General features: G+C 44.5%; 2 protein-coding genes across 2 annotated transcripts in view; both read right to left on the minus strand.

The window, feature by feature from the left end:
* cfap299 (cilia and flagella associated protein 299) overlaps positions 1-1,288 on the minus strand; it is an 84,406-nt gene extending 83,118 nt beyond the window's left edge. Inside the window, exon 1 of the mRNA XM_034595064.1 lies at positions 1,271-1,288. The gene's annotated coding sequence lies outside the window, so the exon portion shown is untranslated. The remainder of the gene's footprint in view (positions 1-1,270) is intronic.
* An 8,494-nt stretch (positions 1,289-9,782) lies between these two features.
* On the minus strand, positions 9,783-15,770 carry prdm8b (PR domain containing 8b). Its single transcript, XM_034596546.1, has 4 exons — positions 15,361-15,770; positions 12,737-12,963; positions 11,979-12,210; positions 9,783-11,674 (listed from the first exon to the last, which is right to left on the minus strand). Exons 2-4 carry the CDS (start codon positions 12,953-12,955, stop codon positions 10,428-10,430), a joined length of 1,698 nt encoding a protein of 565 aa, XP_034452437.1. The 5' UTR covers positions 12,956-12,963; positions 15,361-15,770; the 3' UTR covers positions 9,783-10,427.
* Between the last annotated feature and the right edge of the window lie 206 nt (positions 15,771-15,976).

Below are 15,976 nucleotides of genomic sequence, written 5' to 3' on the forward strand. Positions count from 1 at the left end.
TGGCTGCCGATGAGGTAGCGAGCGGTGTCCCAATTCCTAGGGGAAGATTTTTTCTAGCCTGTCTCTTGTGGCTCCGTTTGGAGGGGACACTCCCAGCGAAGGACACTTCATATCCGAGTGTGGGGACAAGGGGGTAGAGGACTAAAGGCCTCTAGTGGCTACAGACATGAGTTGATTCTTCTTGATTCCTTGGAAGCAAAGGAAGATGAGGAACAGAGAATCCTGCTGCACTACAGTCCAGTATGAGGTTATTTATCTTTATTTTATCTTTATTTACCGTCAAGGGTTCACACCAGTCTACATTTCGTCTGGGTGTCCATTGAGATGAGATGTTTTAGAAGTTTTGATCCTCAAACAACTGCTGAACCCTGGTGGAAATAACTGAGTTGAAATATTATTCGACTCTGGCTGCATGTTCCGAATCATCTCTGACACTGTGCAGGTTCCTCAGCTTCATACCTGCACCGATGTAGATAAATGAATTAGCATCAGCGTTTGCTCGTCCTGCATCTGTGAGTCGGAATTAATGAGCTGTGTCTCAGATTGTTGTTTATTAACGTCCGTGGGACTCGAACCGCTCGGCGAGTGTGTACCTTTTCTTTAACCACTCAATATTTTAAGAGGCTTTTCAGCGGAGACTTGTCCACGAGCTTCTGTCGGGCCGGAGCCGTCGGCCAAGTTCCCTTCATGTCCGTCAGGCCTGTGTGTGATCTACAGTGTTTATATTCATGCTTTGTTCGGGAACGAGGACGAGCTGCCATGTTCCTCCACGCACACAAACACACGACTGCCAGCTGATTCTGACTCTGAGGAGCGCGATGTCAAACGTGTCATTGTGGGTCACCGCCATCAGAGCTTCCCGCCATCGCAGCCTCGCCGACGTGTGGTCTGCACTGTCCCACATGCTGTCGACCATGTTGTTCACACTCCACTGACGGACTCTGAGACACAACAGATCCCCCCCACCCCAACCGAGCTTTCCTTCTTTCAAAGCTCAAGGTCCAATGACAGCTCTGTGAAACGACAAGACGCAAACCTGGGAGAAGGAGAAGTCACGGTGGGGGGGGGGGGAGAGAGAGGAATTGAGTTGTTCAAAGTAAACTTCAGAGTGAGATGATGAACAAAGAGCTGGAGAGAGACGCTGCTGCTTGTTTGTTGTTGTTGTTCTCGTCTTTCAGCTCAGCGTCTCTTGGCCGAGCTACAAAGCCAACACCTGTTCACCGGTAACACACAGACCCCCCGAAGAGGGAGTGTGTGTCTGTGTGTGTGTGTGTGTGTGTCTGTGTGTGTGTGTCTGGCTGTGTGTGTGTGTTTAATAAGCATCAGGGACCCTGAAAGAAAACCGTTATGACCGAAATCACAATAGTTTCTTTTGCCACCGTGAGTTTACCTTCGGCCAAGGAACTTGTGTTTTCACCCATTTGCAAGATTATGCAAAATCTACCAAACGGATTTTCCCCGAAACAGATGTGGACAGATGTGGGTCATGGAAGAACCCACGTTACATTTTGGTGCAGGTTCGGATGGGGGGGGGGCAGATCCAGGATTTCATTTCACTGTCCTTAACATTGTGAGAGAGGGAGTTTTTTGACATTTTCAGTTTTCCCAGGGAATTGATGGGAAAAAAACTGAGAAATTTGATGCAGCTTGATTTCTATTGAAGGTGCTGTTGGGCCTCGGCGGTGGTTTGTTCTCTTCTGGGTGCTTTTGTAGTTATTATGGGATAGTTGCAGAGTCATTGTCCGCGAGATGTGGTCCGAATCGGCTTCAGACCCTGTTCGGTCGCTCTGACACACCACACACACACTGATGCTTTGATTTTTAGCCTCGACGAATAAGCCCAGACGAGCCTGACGCTGTAGCTGGATGTGCTGATTTTCTTTTTTTTCATTAATTTGTCTTAATTAACCAGAGTGAATCAGCCCTGTGTAACATGAGCTGTGTGAACCACAAGAGGTCTGAGCTCCATGTGATGGATCTGAGGGCTGAATTAGTCGTTCTCATTGAAACCAGCCGTTGGCCGTCGCAGCAGATGAAGAACAGATGCAGTCACAGAGGAGAGAGTTCAGGTGTGTGACTGGTTCCTTCAGGTCCGGAGCTCCTGACGCTGTGGTTCCAGATTCCAGGCGATGAAACGTCTCCCGCTGGGTCTTGATTGGAGGTCTTCAGCTCCCGGTGAAAGCAGCTGAGAGCGGCTGATCCTCGACCTGGAGCAGAGCCAGCGCACGGGAACGGAGCCAGAGCTCGTTTGTGTGGTTCTGCTGGAATTTGACTTTGCGACATTAGCGGCGGAGAATATCTGAGATACTTGAAATCCCATTCTCTGCTGGTTAAATATAAATGTGACGCCGTCGCTAAATGTCTGTCGGCTCACATTTTTTTAATCAGACATGTATTTTCAATTCAAACCAATAACAATGTAAGACTTTTGACTGTTGTGAAGTTTAATAAGAAGCCACAGAAATGTAGAAATATTATTTACCTTAGTGTGATTGTGGCCCAGATGAATGATTTACAATCAGATCCAAAATATCACTGATATGAAGCATTGACCCTTTTTCTTTCTTCTTTTAGACAGATTGATGTAACGAGACACTGAAGTCAGTTATATTTACTTTTAGATTTTCCAAATTCTTTCGTGATTGCGATGGGGAACGTTTCTCTGTTCTCTGACTGTGACGGTTTCTATCTTTCTCTCTCTGAGTCACTGAGGCAACAGTAGATTTAACCCCATTAAATTAGTTACAGGTCAACAACAAGTTGACCAAACCATCTTGTCTTTGAACGAGCAGCTCTCAGAACTGGGCTCTGTGTGAACATCTGTCCTTAACGGGTTCTATCAACGCTCCATCCTATGATGTTGAGCAGATTAAACTGTAGATTTGATCTTACACTTGTTTCCTGGAACCTTTACAAGGGGTCGCACTCTTTGTTCTGCTCTTGTCAGACTTAATGGTTCATCCACTTTTTTCCTCTGCCGAAAATCTTTTGAAGATATCTACATGTATCAGACATCTTTCTTTCCTTGAAGTGGCCCCTGGGCGGCCGCGGGTTGAAGACAGATGATAGATCTGCTCTGTTTCCTCTCACAGGAAACAGTCGGACTGATCTTCACTCGTCCGTTATCCACCTCTGCATCCGGCCCTCGCTCGGGCCACCATACGTCTTCATCGGGACCTTTCACGGGCCTGAGCTCAGGTTTGAACTGAGGATATATGTCTCACACAAAAGTAAACACATGTCCGACATAAGCATACGTCTTCATGCAGCCTTTTATTTTCCCCTTCATCCGAGTGAAGCCCTGATTTTTATAAAGAAAATACTCTTTTTTGTTGTTGTTGTATAACTTAGGTATGTTCCTTTTTAGGTATGTTCCTTGTTCACATCAGAAACTGGAGCCACTGGAGTTTAGAGGCTCAGCTCAAATAGGTCCTAATGGTTTCAATGGTGCAAGAATTTTCAAACAGACCGTGTGGAATGAAAGTTATGAAGTTAATTTTTGCACAAATAAAGTAGTAGTAGATATCTCCAGGCAAAATCTGGCCCGACATTAGCAACATGCTAAAGTTTCTTTTTGGCTGCTGCATTTAATGAACTCTGCAAAATAACTGTCAGTGGGTTTCAGGAACAGAGTATGAGGCCGACAGTGAGAGTTAATGATCTCAGATTGAATATTTAAAAAGTATAAAGGTGATTGTGACGCATTGGTAGTTGGAATCCAGCAGCTAGTCATTAGCTTTGTGAATGAGTTACTTAAGTAACTGAGCTTCACACTCGATCCAGCACGGCTTCTGTCTTTCTAAACAGGAGATGTAATCAAATCAGAATTGAAAAGACATCTCAGCCGTGTCACAGAGATCAGATCCCTGAGGTTTTACTATGCGTCTGCGGCCTGTGAGGAGATGGTTGTGTGTGTGTGTGTGTGTGTGTGTGTGCGTGCGTGTGTGTGTGTGTGTGTGTGTGTGTGTGTGTGTGTGTGTGTGTGTGGTGGACGGCTGTTGGTTGTAAAGAAGTAAGAGTATCCTCTGCTGTTTTAGCGGTACCGTACATGACAGGCCAGCTCTCAACCCGAGCCCGGAGAGAGGGCCGGGCCGCTGCGGTCGTTACCACGGCTGATAAAAGTTGGACTGACTCTCGTGACACGAGGCCTCAGAGAAAAGTGAACGCCGTGGCTGTTATGGAGATGCACTTCAAACGTGGGGGGGGAGGAGGGGGGGGGGGGGGGGGGGGGGGGGGCAGAGCGGTGGAATGTGTAACAAAGTAATTCGACCGCGTTCGGAGTCATCGGCTCCTGCTGCGAGAAACACGGTCACTACATCATGGACGTCAACCAGCAGCCGACCTGCAGGAAGTACAGACCAGTTCAGGACTGAGACAGTGGGGAAAAGTTTTCTTATCAAAAAAGCAACTTAAAGTTAAATATTGTAGTTTAAGTACAAAGTGAGAAATGTTGCATATTAGAATTTTAGGGGATTTAATGAACTTTTCAGATTCTGTGCAAACACTTGAGCTGAATGTTGAGCTTTTGCATTTTCCTTCTGTATATATGTGACATAAATATATATATATTCAAATGTAACGTCTTTTCATTGGTATAAATATTGTGTATCACCTAAATAACTTATTATATGTATTAATAACTTATAACTTCACAAAATGATCCAAACATTTGTAGCTGAAAAGTTTCAGGATCTATTTAAACTTTACACCGAGACTGACGCATAATTTCTTTAGTGTTGATTGATGTAAAAACATCTACAATCACGATATGTCTTTATTCAAATGAGTATTATTTTATTAATTGGTCTTTAATGAATTTATTTATCATGAAAAAACACAGATTAAATGATTCAGAGTTTAACACCATTGTCCCAGATCGTGCTCGTGTTCAACTAAACAGATTCTGCATCTGTTGTCATTTTTATTATAGATTTAATGTCACAATAATTAATTTGATTGTATCTTATGTAAAATACTTTTGAGTACATTTCAAACCTTTAGAAAATATAAAATAAGTTATTATCCTTTTTAATATGTGCATTCATGTATAAATATGTGTATTATTGAATTCAGAAACTGTGTATAATCTATTACAGTAATAAAATGGAAAAACAAAATATAATAATTCAGATTAAATTATAATCTTGCGCAAATTACAAAAAGGGAATAAAATAATTCCATAATCTGTTTGTGTAATCTCCTATTTATTGTCATTTACACTCAATTTCCTTCAGTACTATAATTTATATACTGTATAAATAAATTACTAGGGTATGACAAAGATGTTACAGCAATGTGTGAATGTATTTATCCATATATAAACATGTATGTATGTATATTTGCATACGTACATGTGTCTGTTCAGTGATTTTTGGATCACGTGCCTCAGATTTCTTTGCACTGATTTGTTCCTCTTCAGACTTTTCTGCTCCCGGCAGAGTTTGAGGTCGAGAAACAGGTGCAACCTAAATATCTGAACTCCAGAGTCTTCGCCTTCACCACGATGTGAGGAATCCCGAGTCGTGCCCTGAATCCAGGTAGAGTCCCTCAGAGACACTCTGTCACCGGCATGTGGGATCGTCTCCGAGTGGACGTGATGTGTAAATTTGTCCCTGTCAGCGGAGCCGCAGATTGAGTGCATTGTGGGTCAGAAATAGTGCAAATGCACAGGGGAGCTGAGCTGTTTGTGTATATTTAGACCTTTAAAAAAAAAAATACGGATGTGACAGCGATATCCTAATCAGACGGCAGCAGAAGGAGCCGGCCTTGTGTCAACCAAGATTACGGCTTAAAAACAGATTGTGATGTGTGCGAGCCGGGCGGCGGGCCAAGACGCTGTCGCTGCGCGAAGTCGATACTTCAGATCTGAACTTTTTCTGTCACAGCCTCGTTAGCTCGGTGTGCTGAGGGGCCCCTCGGTGAGCTGAGGGCCCCTCGGTGTGCTGAGGGCCCCTCGTTGAGCTGAGGGCCCCTCGGTGAGCTGAGGGCCCCTCAGCACACTGAGGGGCCCCTCGGTGTGCTGAGGGGCCCCTCAGTGTGCTGAGGGCCCCTCGGTGAGCTGAGGGCCCCTCCTGTGAGCTGAGGGCCCCTCCTGTGAGCTGAGGGCCCCTCGGTGTGCTGAGGGCCCCTCGGTGAGCTGAGGGCCCCTCCTGTGAGCTGAGGGCCCCTCCGTGCGGAGCCTCCTGCACCGAGCAGACGCTGTAAGGGACGAGGTTTGTGGCCCCCAGAACCTGTTTTAAAGGTATAATATGTGACGACTCTTCATTTTAATATTGAAAAACACGTATTTTGTTTACTTGTGTACAAACATTATTCAAAATGTCTCCAACAATGTTAAAACCCTGAGAAATCCACAGTTTTATTCACGGTAACAGGACGATTCACTTTAATCGCCTTTGAATTCCATCATATCTGCTTTACCGGCGACTTTGCCCGTCTCTGCTTCGACTTCAAACCAGATATGACGATTATTCGCCGTTTGCTACGTAACGTGAATAAAACCTTAAGAAATGATGTCACCTGCGAACATGATTTTGCGTCTGTCATGTCAGGTAGATAAACCACAACTCCCATGATCCCTCGCTGCTTCTCGAGTTCGGCCTTTTCTCATTGTTTCGATTGAGACACCCCCTAGTGGCTGATAATGATTTTTGTTGCCAAAAACTGCCTCTGTGCTGCCCTCTAGTGGATGTATGACTTAAAACAACCATGCCAGAGTGAGTATGAAGTATGTGGGCAGTGATCTCATCTTTCATGTACATGAACCTTAACATGACCTATACTGCGGCCAGCCACTAGGGGGCGATCCAGATGATTTCGGCCTCACTTTTCTGGAGCTGTCATGTCGTCCAACTTTTATTTACACTCTGTGGTCACAGAAAAATGTCCCTGCCTCCTGCCAAAGAAAGACACCGCATCCGTCCCGGGGGTTTCTTTACCTGCTCGCTCACTTCGCTGCTCGTCAGCTAAATGCCCGAAATGTAAAAATGTAGCGTGACTGCGGCGCGCGGCCAAATGGAAGTGCCAGCTTAGCAGAGATATAAACTGTCCAACGCCGGCTCGGTGCTGAGTGATGCGGTGACAAATGTGTCGGGGGGCGAGTTGTGGCACAAAATGGACGATGACACAAGCAGCAAAGCATGAGGCCACTGAATATCACCAGAGTGTGTGTGTGTGTGTTGTCGCTCCTCGATCACATGCCTGCGTGGTGAGATTGACCTGTTTGGATTGCTGACACGGGAGGTGTGTGTGTTGATGTGAGATGAGATGTAACGTGCACCGGTGCTGCCGTTAATCATCGTGTGAGCATCGCGGTGCTGAATCCACCTCCACCTCCACACGTGTGGTTTTATCTGCTGCTAACATGTGTCACCGCCGTCCCACCGGGATCCGATGGTGATCTGATTTCTCTGTCGTGTGACACGGAGCAGACGAGTGAGACTTATCCTCGGTGGAATTTAGTTTGAGAGATAGTTTGTGCTGCAGGTTTGACATTTAGGTTTTAAAGTGCGAGGATCTGCTGGTTTCCAGTATGAAACGTTCATCACAGGAGTCTCCAGTGGGATCACGTCTTAACTATTTCCCCTCTTGTTCCTCTGAGATCACATCTTTCCATTCTGTAAGCTCTAAATACTACATTACCCATGAGCCCGAGCTGGCACGGGAGAGGAAGTCAATGAGAGCTGCAGTTTGTCTATCGATCAGCGCACCTTTTGCTTCTGGATTCATCCAGAGACGAGGTTCTTGTGACTTGAAGCAGGAGTTTGGAGGAGGAACGTTATATCCAAAGACTTTCACTGTGGCTTTTCTTTAAAAAACACAATACATGTGTGTTTTCTAACAGTTTTTCTTTTGTACGGATGATTCGTCCTCGTGAGCTGCGGCGTGTCGAAGGGTTTTTTAGGGGCCCCAGAGAAAAAGGGTTTCTTTTCCAGATGATAGACGTTCTAGTCTTCGACCAAACCTCTGACATGACGAAGCTTTCGGCAGAGAGTTAGTGTCATGGGGTCACATCCCGACCCTGGTGGACTCCTGCACATAGATGATCACAGAAGTTAACTTCTAACGCAGCTGTCATTGCTGTGTGGGGGGGAGGGGGGGGCTTCTCTCAGCTCGGGCCCCCAGGTGATTGTTGTAACGCCCCTGTTCCAGAAGTGTTATTCATCAGATATTACGAGTAGAAACGTCAGGATTGTTTTAGTCAAATCAATATTATTATTATTATTTGTAAATGAAGTGATCACAGATTTAACCTGTGACCTTTGACCTTACTCTTGTTTTGGTTCGATATCGATGATCCATAAATGGCACTGTATTGTTTATGTCCAGCGAAGTGTTTCATCTGATTCATAAATATTTCAACTTGTTCATAAATCCTTTTTTATTTCAGTGTTAAAAGAGTTTAAACTTATTTGATCATAATTAATATAATTAGCCGCACAATGATTTTTAGTAGATTGTGTAAAAATATAAATCATATTTATTTTAGTAATTATATTCACTACTGTAGTTTTTTTTATACATACACACTAAGCCCATTGTTCCTACTTGTCTTGTAGTTTTCCTCTCCACCACTTGATGGCGCTGTTGAATCACTTTTCCTCTGGACAGATTCTCACCGGCTTCAACCGATTGAGTTGTTTTTTTTAAATCGTGTAATTATGTCATTATGAGTAAATAAAGAGAATCGAGCCACAGACATCAGGAAAATATTTATATTCTTTGTTGTTCATAGAAAATAAATACAAAACATGTCTGTTTTTATATTTTTTAAATCTATAACAGATGAAAGTGATATTTATATTAATAAAAAGCGTCTGTACAGTTTCAGAAAGCTTGTTTCCTTCTTCACAGGTTTATGGAAACTGGAATTTAGAGCTTTTCTCACATGATTTCTTTATAGTGTCTGTTTGTGTTGTGGATTTAACTTAAAACCATTTATTTGTACTTTTATTTGATCTGCTGTTGTTCTAAAAATAAAATAAAATACTCAAACACGTTCATCAGACAAGAATCTCAAATCTAGAAGTGTTTTATTATCTCTTAGTTTAATCCACAATCATTTCTGTATTTTCTTCTTCTTCACAAAAAATCAAAGCCAATTAAAGATCAATATCTAGTCTTACTTATTTTTATTTTCCGAGGAACAGTGGACTGTGTTATTTATTTTAAAGGTTAAGGATTAAACTGTATTTAATATAAAATCAATATATATATATATATATATATGTGTATATATATATATATATATATATATATATATATACACATGTGTGTATGTGTATATATACTGTAAACGAAGCAACATCTCAAGGAAAGACGTCATCAGTGTGGACAGTCCACATTTATCACGTACCAGTAAAATATGTAATTAAAAAAAGGTAATAATAAAAATGATGATGCTAATAGGCTTGATAATATATATATATAATAATAAATCACTCAGTATTTCTACATTTATATCTAATTGTAAATTAATTACCAAACAATTTATGTACTTGTATACAATTTTTTAATTTTAATTGCTTTTATTAAGAATGAATATTGGCAGTATTTGATTTATAAGTTTTACATAAAAATAATCAAAAACTAGAATTGGGTGTAAATCCTTCTATATTTTGACTTTATACACATGCAGTATTTTAGCCTGATAAATTGTTGTGTTAAACTTATTTCATTAATGCATTTTTATGAATATAATAATAATAATAAACAGACCAATGACACTGATTATCAACCATTAAATTCCAGGTTGGAAACAAAAACATCCACGAAGGCCAGCGTTGAAAATAAAGCTATTTTATTGTCAATGCATTCAACATGATTAGATAAACTATCAAGTAGTAAATTTCCGCAAAAGGAAGAAACACTGAAACTATTCCCCACTGACACAAAATATTACACTTTGTATTTCAAATAAAACCGATTATTTACATTGTAATGTATAGACTGCATCTTAAATCAATATCATTTCATATTACATGCACTCTGAAATATAGTCTATAGACATAATATCCCCAATTTGTGTCCATATTTATCGTAGACATGGAAAAACTTGCGGCGCTGTAAACCGTGACGTGTGACTACACTTGTATTTCTTCTCTATGTTTTTCGCGTTTATATGATATAAAATACAACTTACTGTACATTTACACATATTTAAATCTTTCCCTTATTTTCAAACTTTTAAGTGCTTCATAAATAGATAAATTCTTGAAGTCAAAACGCAATTGCATACACCCAAAAACATGACACTTTGTACAGGGGAGAAGAAGTAAACAGACCGGAAAGGAATCGGAAGATTAAAGTCCAAAGTGAAAACGAGTGCAAGGGGTGCTTTTGTACTTTAATGTGGCCGATCTCCCGTTGCAGTGCTTAAATCCAGTCTCTCTCCCTCATGTGTTCAAGTCCCTCCCTTCTTTTAAAAGTCAGTTGTGGGAGGTCATGTGACGTGACAGGTGATGACGCTCCCGGAAGGACTCGTTGCAAATCGGGCACTTGAGTTTCTCCTCGCGCCGCCGCTTGACGAGAGGCTCCATGGCGAACTCCTTTTTGTGGTGGGACCTCATGTGGTAAACCAAGTCCGAGGTCATGCGGAAGGAGGCGTTGCACTTGGCGCACCAGTTCTGCGCCGGCAGGCAGAGGGAGGTGAAGGAGGGCGGCAGGAGGGTGAGCGCCGAGGGCATTTGAATCTGGATAGGTCCGGAGCTTTTGGGCCAGAAGGCGGTGGTGTAGACAAACGGGTTCTGCTTGGCCATGCCGCCCGGCACGGGGCAGTTGGCGCCCAGCTCTGCCCCTTGCAGCTTGGCAGCAAGGTGGTCGGCCTGGTAGAGTCTGGAGGAGGAGATGGTGTCGCCCACCGCTGGGTGGCAGTCCAGCAGCTTGGGCGGCATCACCAGTGGCGAGATCTGGGAGAAGGAGGAACGCGATGGCTGACTGAAGGCGCTCTTCCTCTCGCCACCGCTGCCGCCTCCCTGCTGGCTGACGGAGGTGAAGGCGCTGCCCATGGGCGAGGTCTGGGCCGGCTGGGTCTCCGACAGCACCTGCCGGATGTTGAGGTGCTTCTCCGACGGGTTGCTGCTGGGACGACCGCCATCTTTGTTTTCAGAGTTGGAGGTCTGGAGGTTTTTGCTGCCGCTGTGATGTTTGGCGTTCTTCTTGACCTCGGTGAAGGCGCTGCGTTTGACCTCCCCGCTTCCTGTGGAGCCCGGTGGGGAGAAGGGCCTGCGGTTATCCTCCAGGCCGTACACGCCTCTGTAATTCTGTGCAGACGTCGCAAGCTCGTCTTTAGATTTGGTCTGAGTAAGGCTGGGCGCTCGGCACTCCTCTATTTCCGAGAACTTCCTCTTCCCCGAACTCTCGCTGCAGATCTCGGCCTCCTTGTCGCTCGGAGGGCTGGTCCGGTTGTTCTCTAGATCCCTGGCCAGGTTGTGAAAGTCTGTGGAGGGTTTGCTGGTGTCCTGGGGGCTGCTGAAGCCCTCAGAGCGACCCAGCTTCGGGCTGGACCTGGTCGGGGTTGTGTTGGGTCGCTCGGTGCTCCGCTCCTTGCTGGGCTCCTCGTCGGCGCCCGTGATGCTCTGCAGTCTCTTGGTGCAGCGGAACCGGAGATGGGCCAAGAAGGGAAACTCGAACTGGAAGCGCTGGCTGCAGTCCGGACACGAGTAGTGGGACGAACCTGAGAAGAAGAAGAGAGATGGAAATTAGCTCTCACAAAAAGAGACTCTGGAAACCACCCTGCTTCAATGTGCTGTCTTATACCAGAGCAAGAATTATCTCTTTTGTAATTCAGAGGTTATCACGGATCATTTGTCCTTGGTGCATCATTATATTTAAATATGCTTAAGACCTAATGATGAATTCCAGAGCAAATGCATTTCCAAAGAAGCTTCACGGCTACAATTTATGTGTCTGTGGAGTCAAATTAACCCGTAAAGAACAAATGATAATGTTAGCGAGGATGGGGATGTGAACCCACTCACCTTTGCTCTTGGCCGGCGCTCTGCTGGAGCTGAGCAGCAGCAGGTCGATGAGGTCCTTGCCGTACCACACCAGCAGCTCCTCGTCCTTCTCGATCCGGCGGAGGGAGCGGTAGAAGAGCTGGCCGTTCTTCACGTAGGCCTCCAGGTTCTGCTCCTCCTTGTCCCGGGCCGACTGGACCAGCCGAAGCCACATCAAGCCCTCGGAGGTGCTGTTGGCCGCTGAGGTGTCCACCTGCACAACACGGGTCAAATTCATTGTTAACAAATGTTCCTACACGTCTCCTACCTCAAAATTCTATTATTTTATAGATTGAAATAATTAAAATTACAACAAAATCTACTTATAATCTCATCCGGACCAAACATTATCAACAATATGTGGCTATTTTCTAAAATGCATGCACCAGAAATAAAATGATGCCAGTGAATGAGCAGATTCTGCTTTTTAAAATTATGATTTTCAGTGAATTGCTGCAGTCTGGAGTGAATTACATATTTTAGAATTTCAAAAATACTACTTTAAACTACAAATATTAAACATTATGATATTGCTGCTCTGTGCATGGGGATCTTTTTGAATTTGGCTCATTCCTTTTGGTTTGTAGCATTGGATTATATATATGTGGAGCTGCACAGAAAGAAAAGCATAAATATTGATCCATAGATGCTTTAAATTGTGTTTTACAACGAAATATAAAGACGCTGATGTTTTTACTGAAGGAGGAAACACGAGGGGATGAACTGTGGGAGCTACTCACCCTGAAGATGTAAGGTGCTGTGCGCTTGTCGGTGGACTTCAGCGCAATGAAGGCGATGCTGTCGTACAGCGACGTGTGGCTCAGCACGCAAGGCCCGAAGATGGCGTTTTCTGGGATGTCGCACGTCGTGAAGACGCTGGTGAAGATGTCGGTGAGACACTGCTGCACCGCTTTGGCGTCCCCGTCCCACACCAACTTCTGAGAGCTGGACTCCTCCATGACACCCTGCGGAGACACGTCACCGTGAGACCCGGGGAAACATCGAACCACCTTCAAATCAACACTTTCCTTTTTCCTCCCAATGTTTTATTCCCTAACATTGATTCTTAATATCAGAAGAATAAATGTGAGGTGTGTTTTCGGGTTGTTTGCTGGTTCCTGTGTCTCAGCTGATAAATAAATCTCTTCCTGGACAGATTGACTGAAGCAGCTGTCAGGGGCGTCGTTAGGGAAACGCTTTCTCTTTTTTTTTTTTTTTTTTGGCCAGGCTTTCTAATTAATTCAAACCCCATAATAAGTTCATGGCGGCATCACCTTCAGCATATTGATGATACGGTTTCCCAATGTTGTCAATTACGCAGCAAAATACAAAACTAATAAGATCAGAGCCCGGCAGAAATTATATTCAAATTATTATTATTTTATTTTACAAAGGCCTTTTAAAAATGTTAAATAAAAAGATAAACTTGTATTTTTGATTATCCTTTTTGATTGAGACAGAATTTACCTGTTGTTATTATTATAGGGTGGTAATATTAATACTGTAGTTGTCGTGATTGGCTTAATTAAAAAAATTGTAAAATGTTATAATAATCCTAAAATGATTTCTCCCTGGTCCTTCAGAAATAAATACTGTATAATATGTTTAAATCTGTCCCATGTATTAAATATGAATGTGATATTGTGACGTTACACGTTTAATTGTGTCGTGTTTATTTGTAGAAACTTTGTATAGAATCGCTGCAGAATGGAGACGAGTCTCCCGCTGAGGTTCGTGCGTGTCCAATGGACTGAGCGTGTCCAATGGTTTCAAGTGGACCGTCAAAGTCACTGGTTTCCCGTCAGCCAACCTTTCTCTCCTTCCTACAAGCGGCAGCGTATGTCGCCCTATTACCATAATCCACACTTTCCCCCGTGAGACTGATTAAAGCAGCACGACCGCGTAATCATTTCTTCTCTAACCTCGGACTGCGCGTAATTCACGCACCCGGCTGCGGCTGCTCTCCTCCCCTCGTCCCCTCCGCCGCCTGTGCGTAAAACCGGCACCGGACACACGCACATGTTCCGCGGGTAAATCACCGCAGAGTGAAAAAAGATAACTACAATTTTAAATTATGGTAATCGTGGCGTTCAAGGCCGCACGAACATATGGTGCAACCGCGAAAAACAAGGATTTCCCACAGTGGTAAATCCTAAATTGCTGCAATAATCCAGCCTACGATATTAAATATTTGCAATTAAACAATAAATCGTGACTCTTTGCTTCTGCTTTTTGGGGCTTGAAGTAAATTTTGGCCTCAGTGCGATTAATTTAGATGTTTAATTTGCCTGGTAAGAGTTTAATACGTGTGATAAATCCCTAGAATCCACTGAAATAACTGAATCCATCAACACAGCTTGGGCTAAAAATAAATGTAACTAAGGATTTAAAAAAAATTAAATCAAGAAATCCACAGTTGGACTAAAAGTTTAGAGAAATCTGTTTTTTTACGCACCAAGAGGCTCATATTCAGGAATAAAGAGTTTTATAAAGACAACTGCACTCGCTCATTATAAAGATGAGTGAAGAGGAAATTGAACCATCAACTCTCTCTCTCTAATATCGGTTGTTAATTTGTGACTGTTTACGCAGAGAACGCGAGATTCTCCTCTTTTAGCTCCCACTGCTGATTTGTACTTTTATTTGTTTTATTAAAAAACTTAAAATCAAATTAAATAATCTAGAATATCTATGTTTCTTTTTTATTTATTGTTTTACTGCTGATTTGAAGCTTTTTGATATTTTCCTCACAGGCTCGAACAGCAGCAGATATATTCTGTGTGGATCATTTTGCGCACGGTGCAGTGGAGAGCCTTTCCACCGCGGCTCCACGCGCACACGTTTGGTTCCGCGGCACCGAACAGAACCTCCTCTGTGTTCACGTCGAGTGAGAGAGTCCGTGCACGAGGGGGAGAGACACACGCACCAAATATCCCGGGAACGATGATAAGAAGCAAAAAGAGCTAAAGCGCGGAATGTTTGCACATCCATAAACTGCAGGGGAGCAGCAGCAGCCACCCTCCAATTCAAACCCACTGCGGGTGGGGTGGGGGGTGAGCAGAGATGGGGGGGGGGGGGGGGTTCGGGGGTGTGGGGTGGTGGTGGTGGGGTGGGGGGTGTTTAACCCATCTGCTAAAGCTGTGCCGTGCCGTGCCAGGCTGAAAACTGTCCTAAATCAGCGCTGCTCTGGCTGAACTGCGGGTTTTCGTCCGCGGTACTGGAACATCTGCGTTGGGGTGTTTGTGCGGGATGTGCGGGGATGTGCAGGGGGTGACATGTGCCGCGTAAAGACCCCAAAACCCACAGCCCGTCCCTGAAACTCTCCAGACCCACACAGCAGCTCTGCGTCTCGCTCACCTACCTTTTGATTTCCGTCGATGAACAATAATCCACAAATGAACTGGGCGCGATGCTGCGAATCCAAACCCGGCTGCGGTCCTCGATCCTGGAAACACGCAACAACCCCCCCAAAAAGAAGAAGAAGAAGAAGCCCCGAGAACGAGCAGCGGGATGCGGCGGCGGCGGCGGCGGCGGCTGGTGGAGGAGGAGGTGGTGATGATGGAGATGGTGGTGGTGCGCTCCCGGTCTGGTCCGTGGTGTCAGAACATTCCCCCCCTCGGTGCGAGTGGCAGTGCTGCCGCTGCAGAGACTCGCCGACACTGGCAGTGAGCGAGCGGGGTAGAGAGAGCTTCAGGGGCAGAGGGAGACGGAGAGAGAGAGAGGGAGGCGTGCAGATGGGGCCCGGCGCTCTGGCTGACTGGCACACCGACACACACTTTTTGTTTGCGGCACATAATCTACCCAATGAGGCGTGTCACTCTCCGTCTCCTCCCTTTAACTCTTCACTGGCCGACTGTCATTTGATGCGATTTATGGACGTGCACGAGGGATAAAGACCCCCCCCACCCCCCACCACCACCCAGACCCCCCCCACTCACATTATTATTGTAATTCTAATCACAATAGTTGGTGGTTGTATT

Source organism: Hippoglossus hippoglossus, chromosome 9, assembly GCF_009819705.1.
Source record: "Hippoglossus hippoglossus isolate fHipHip1 chromosome 9, fHipHip1.pri, whole genome shotgun sequence".
In the NCBI taxonomy this organism is placed as follows: Eukaryota; Metazoa; Chordata; class Actinopteri; order Pleuronectiformes; family Pleuronectidae; genus Hippoglossus; species Hippoglossus hippoglossus.

Excerpts from the sequence above, each read along its gene's own strand:
- prdm8b (XM_034596546.1), bottom strand. The coding sequence starts at position 12,955 with ATGGAGGAGTCCAGCTCTCAGAAGTTGGTGTGGGACGGGGACGCCAAA. Across the intron at positions 12,211-12,736 it reads CAGCACCTTACATCTTCAGG|GTGGACACCTCAGCGGCCAA; the intron begins GTGAGTAGCTCC and ends CGTGTTGTGCAG. Across the intron at positions 11,675-11,978 it reads AGCGCCGGCCAAGAGCAAAG|GTTCGTCCCACTACTCGTGT; the intron begins GTGAGTGGGTTC and ends TCTTCTTCTCAG.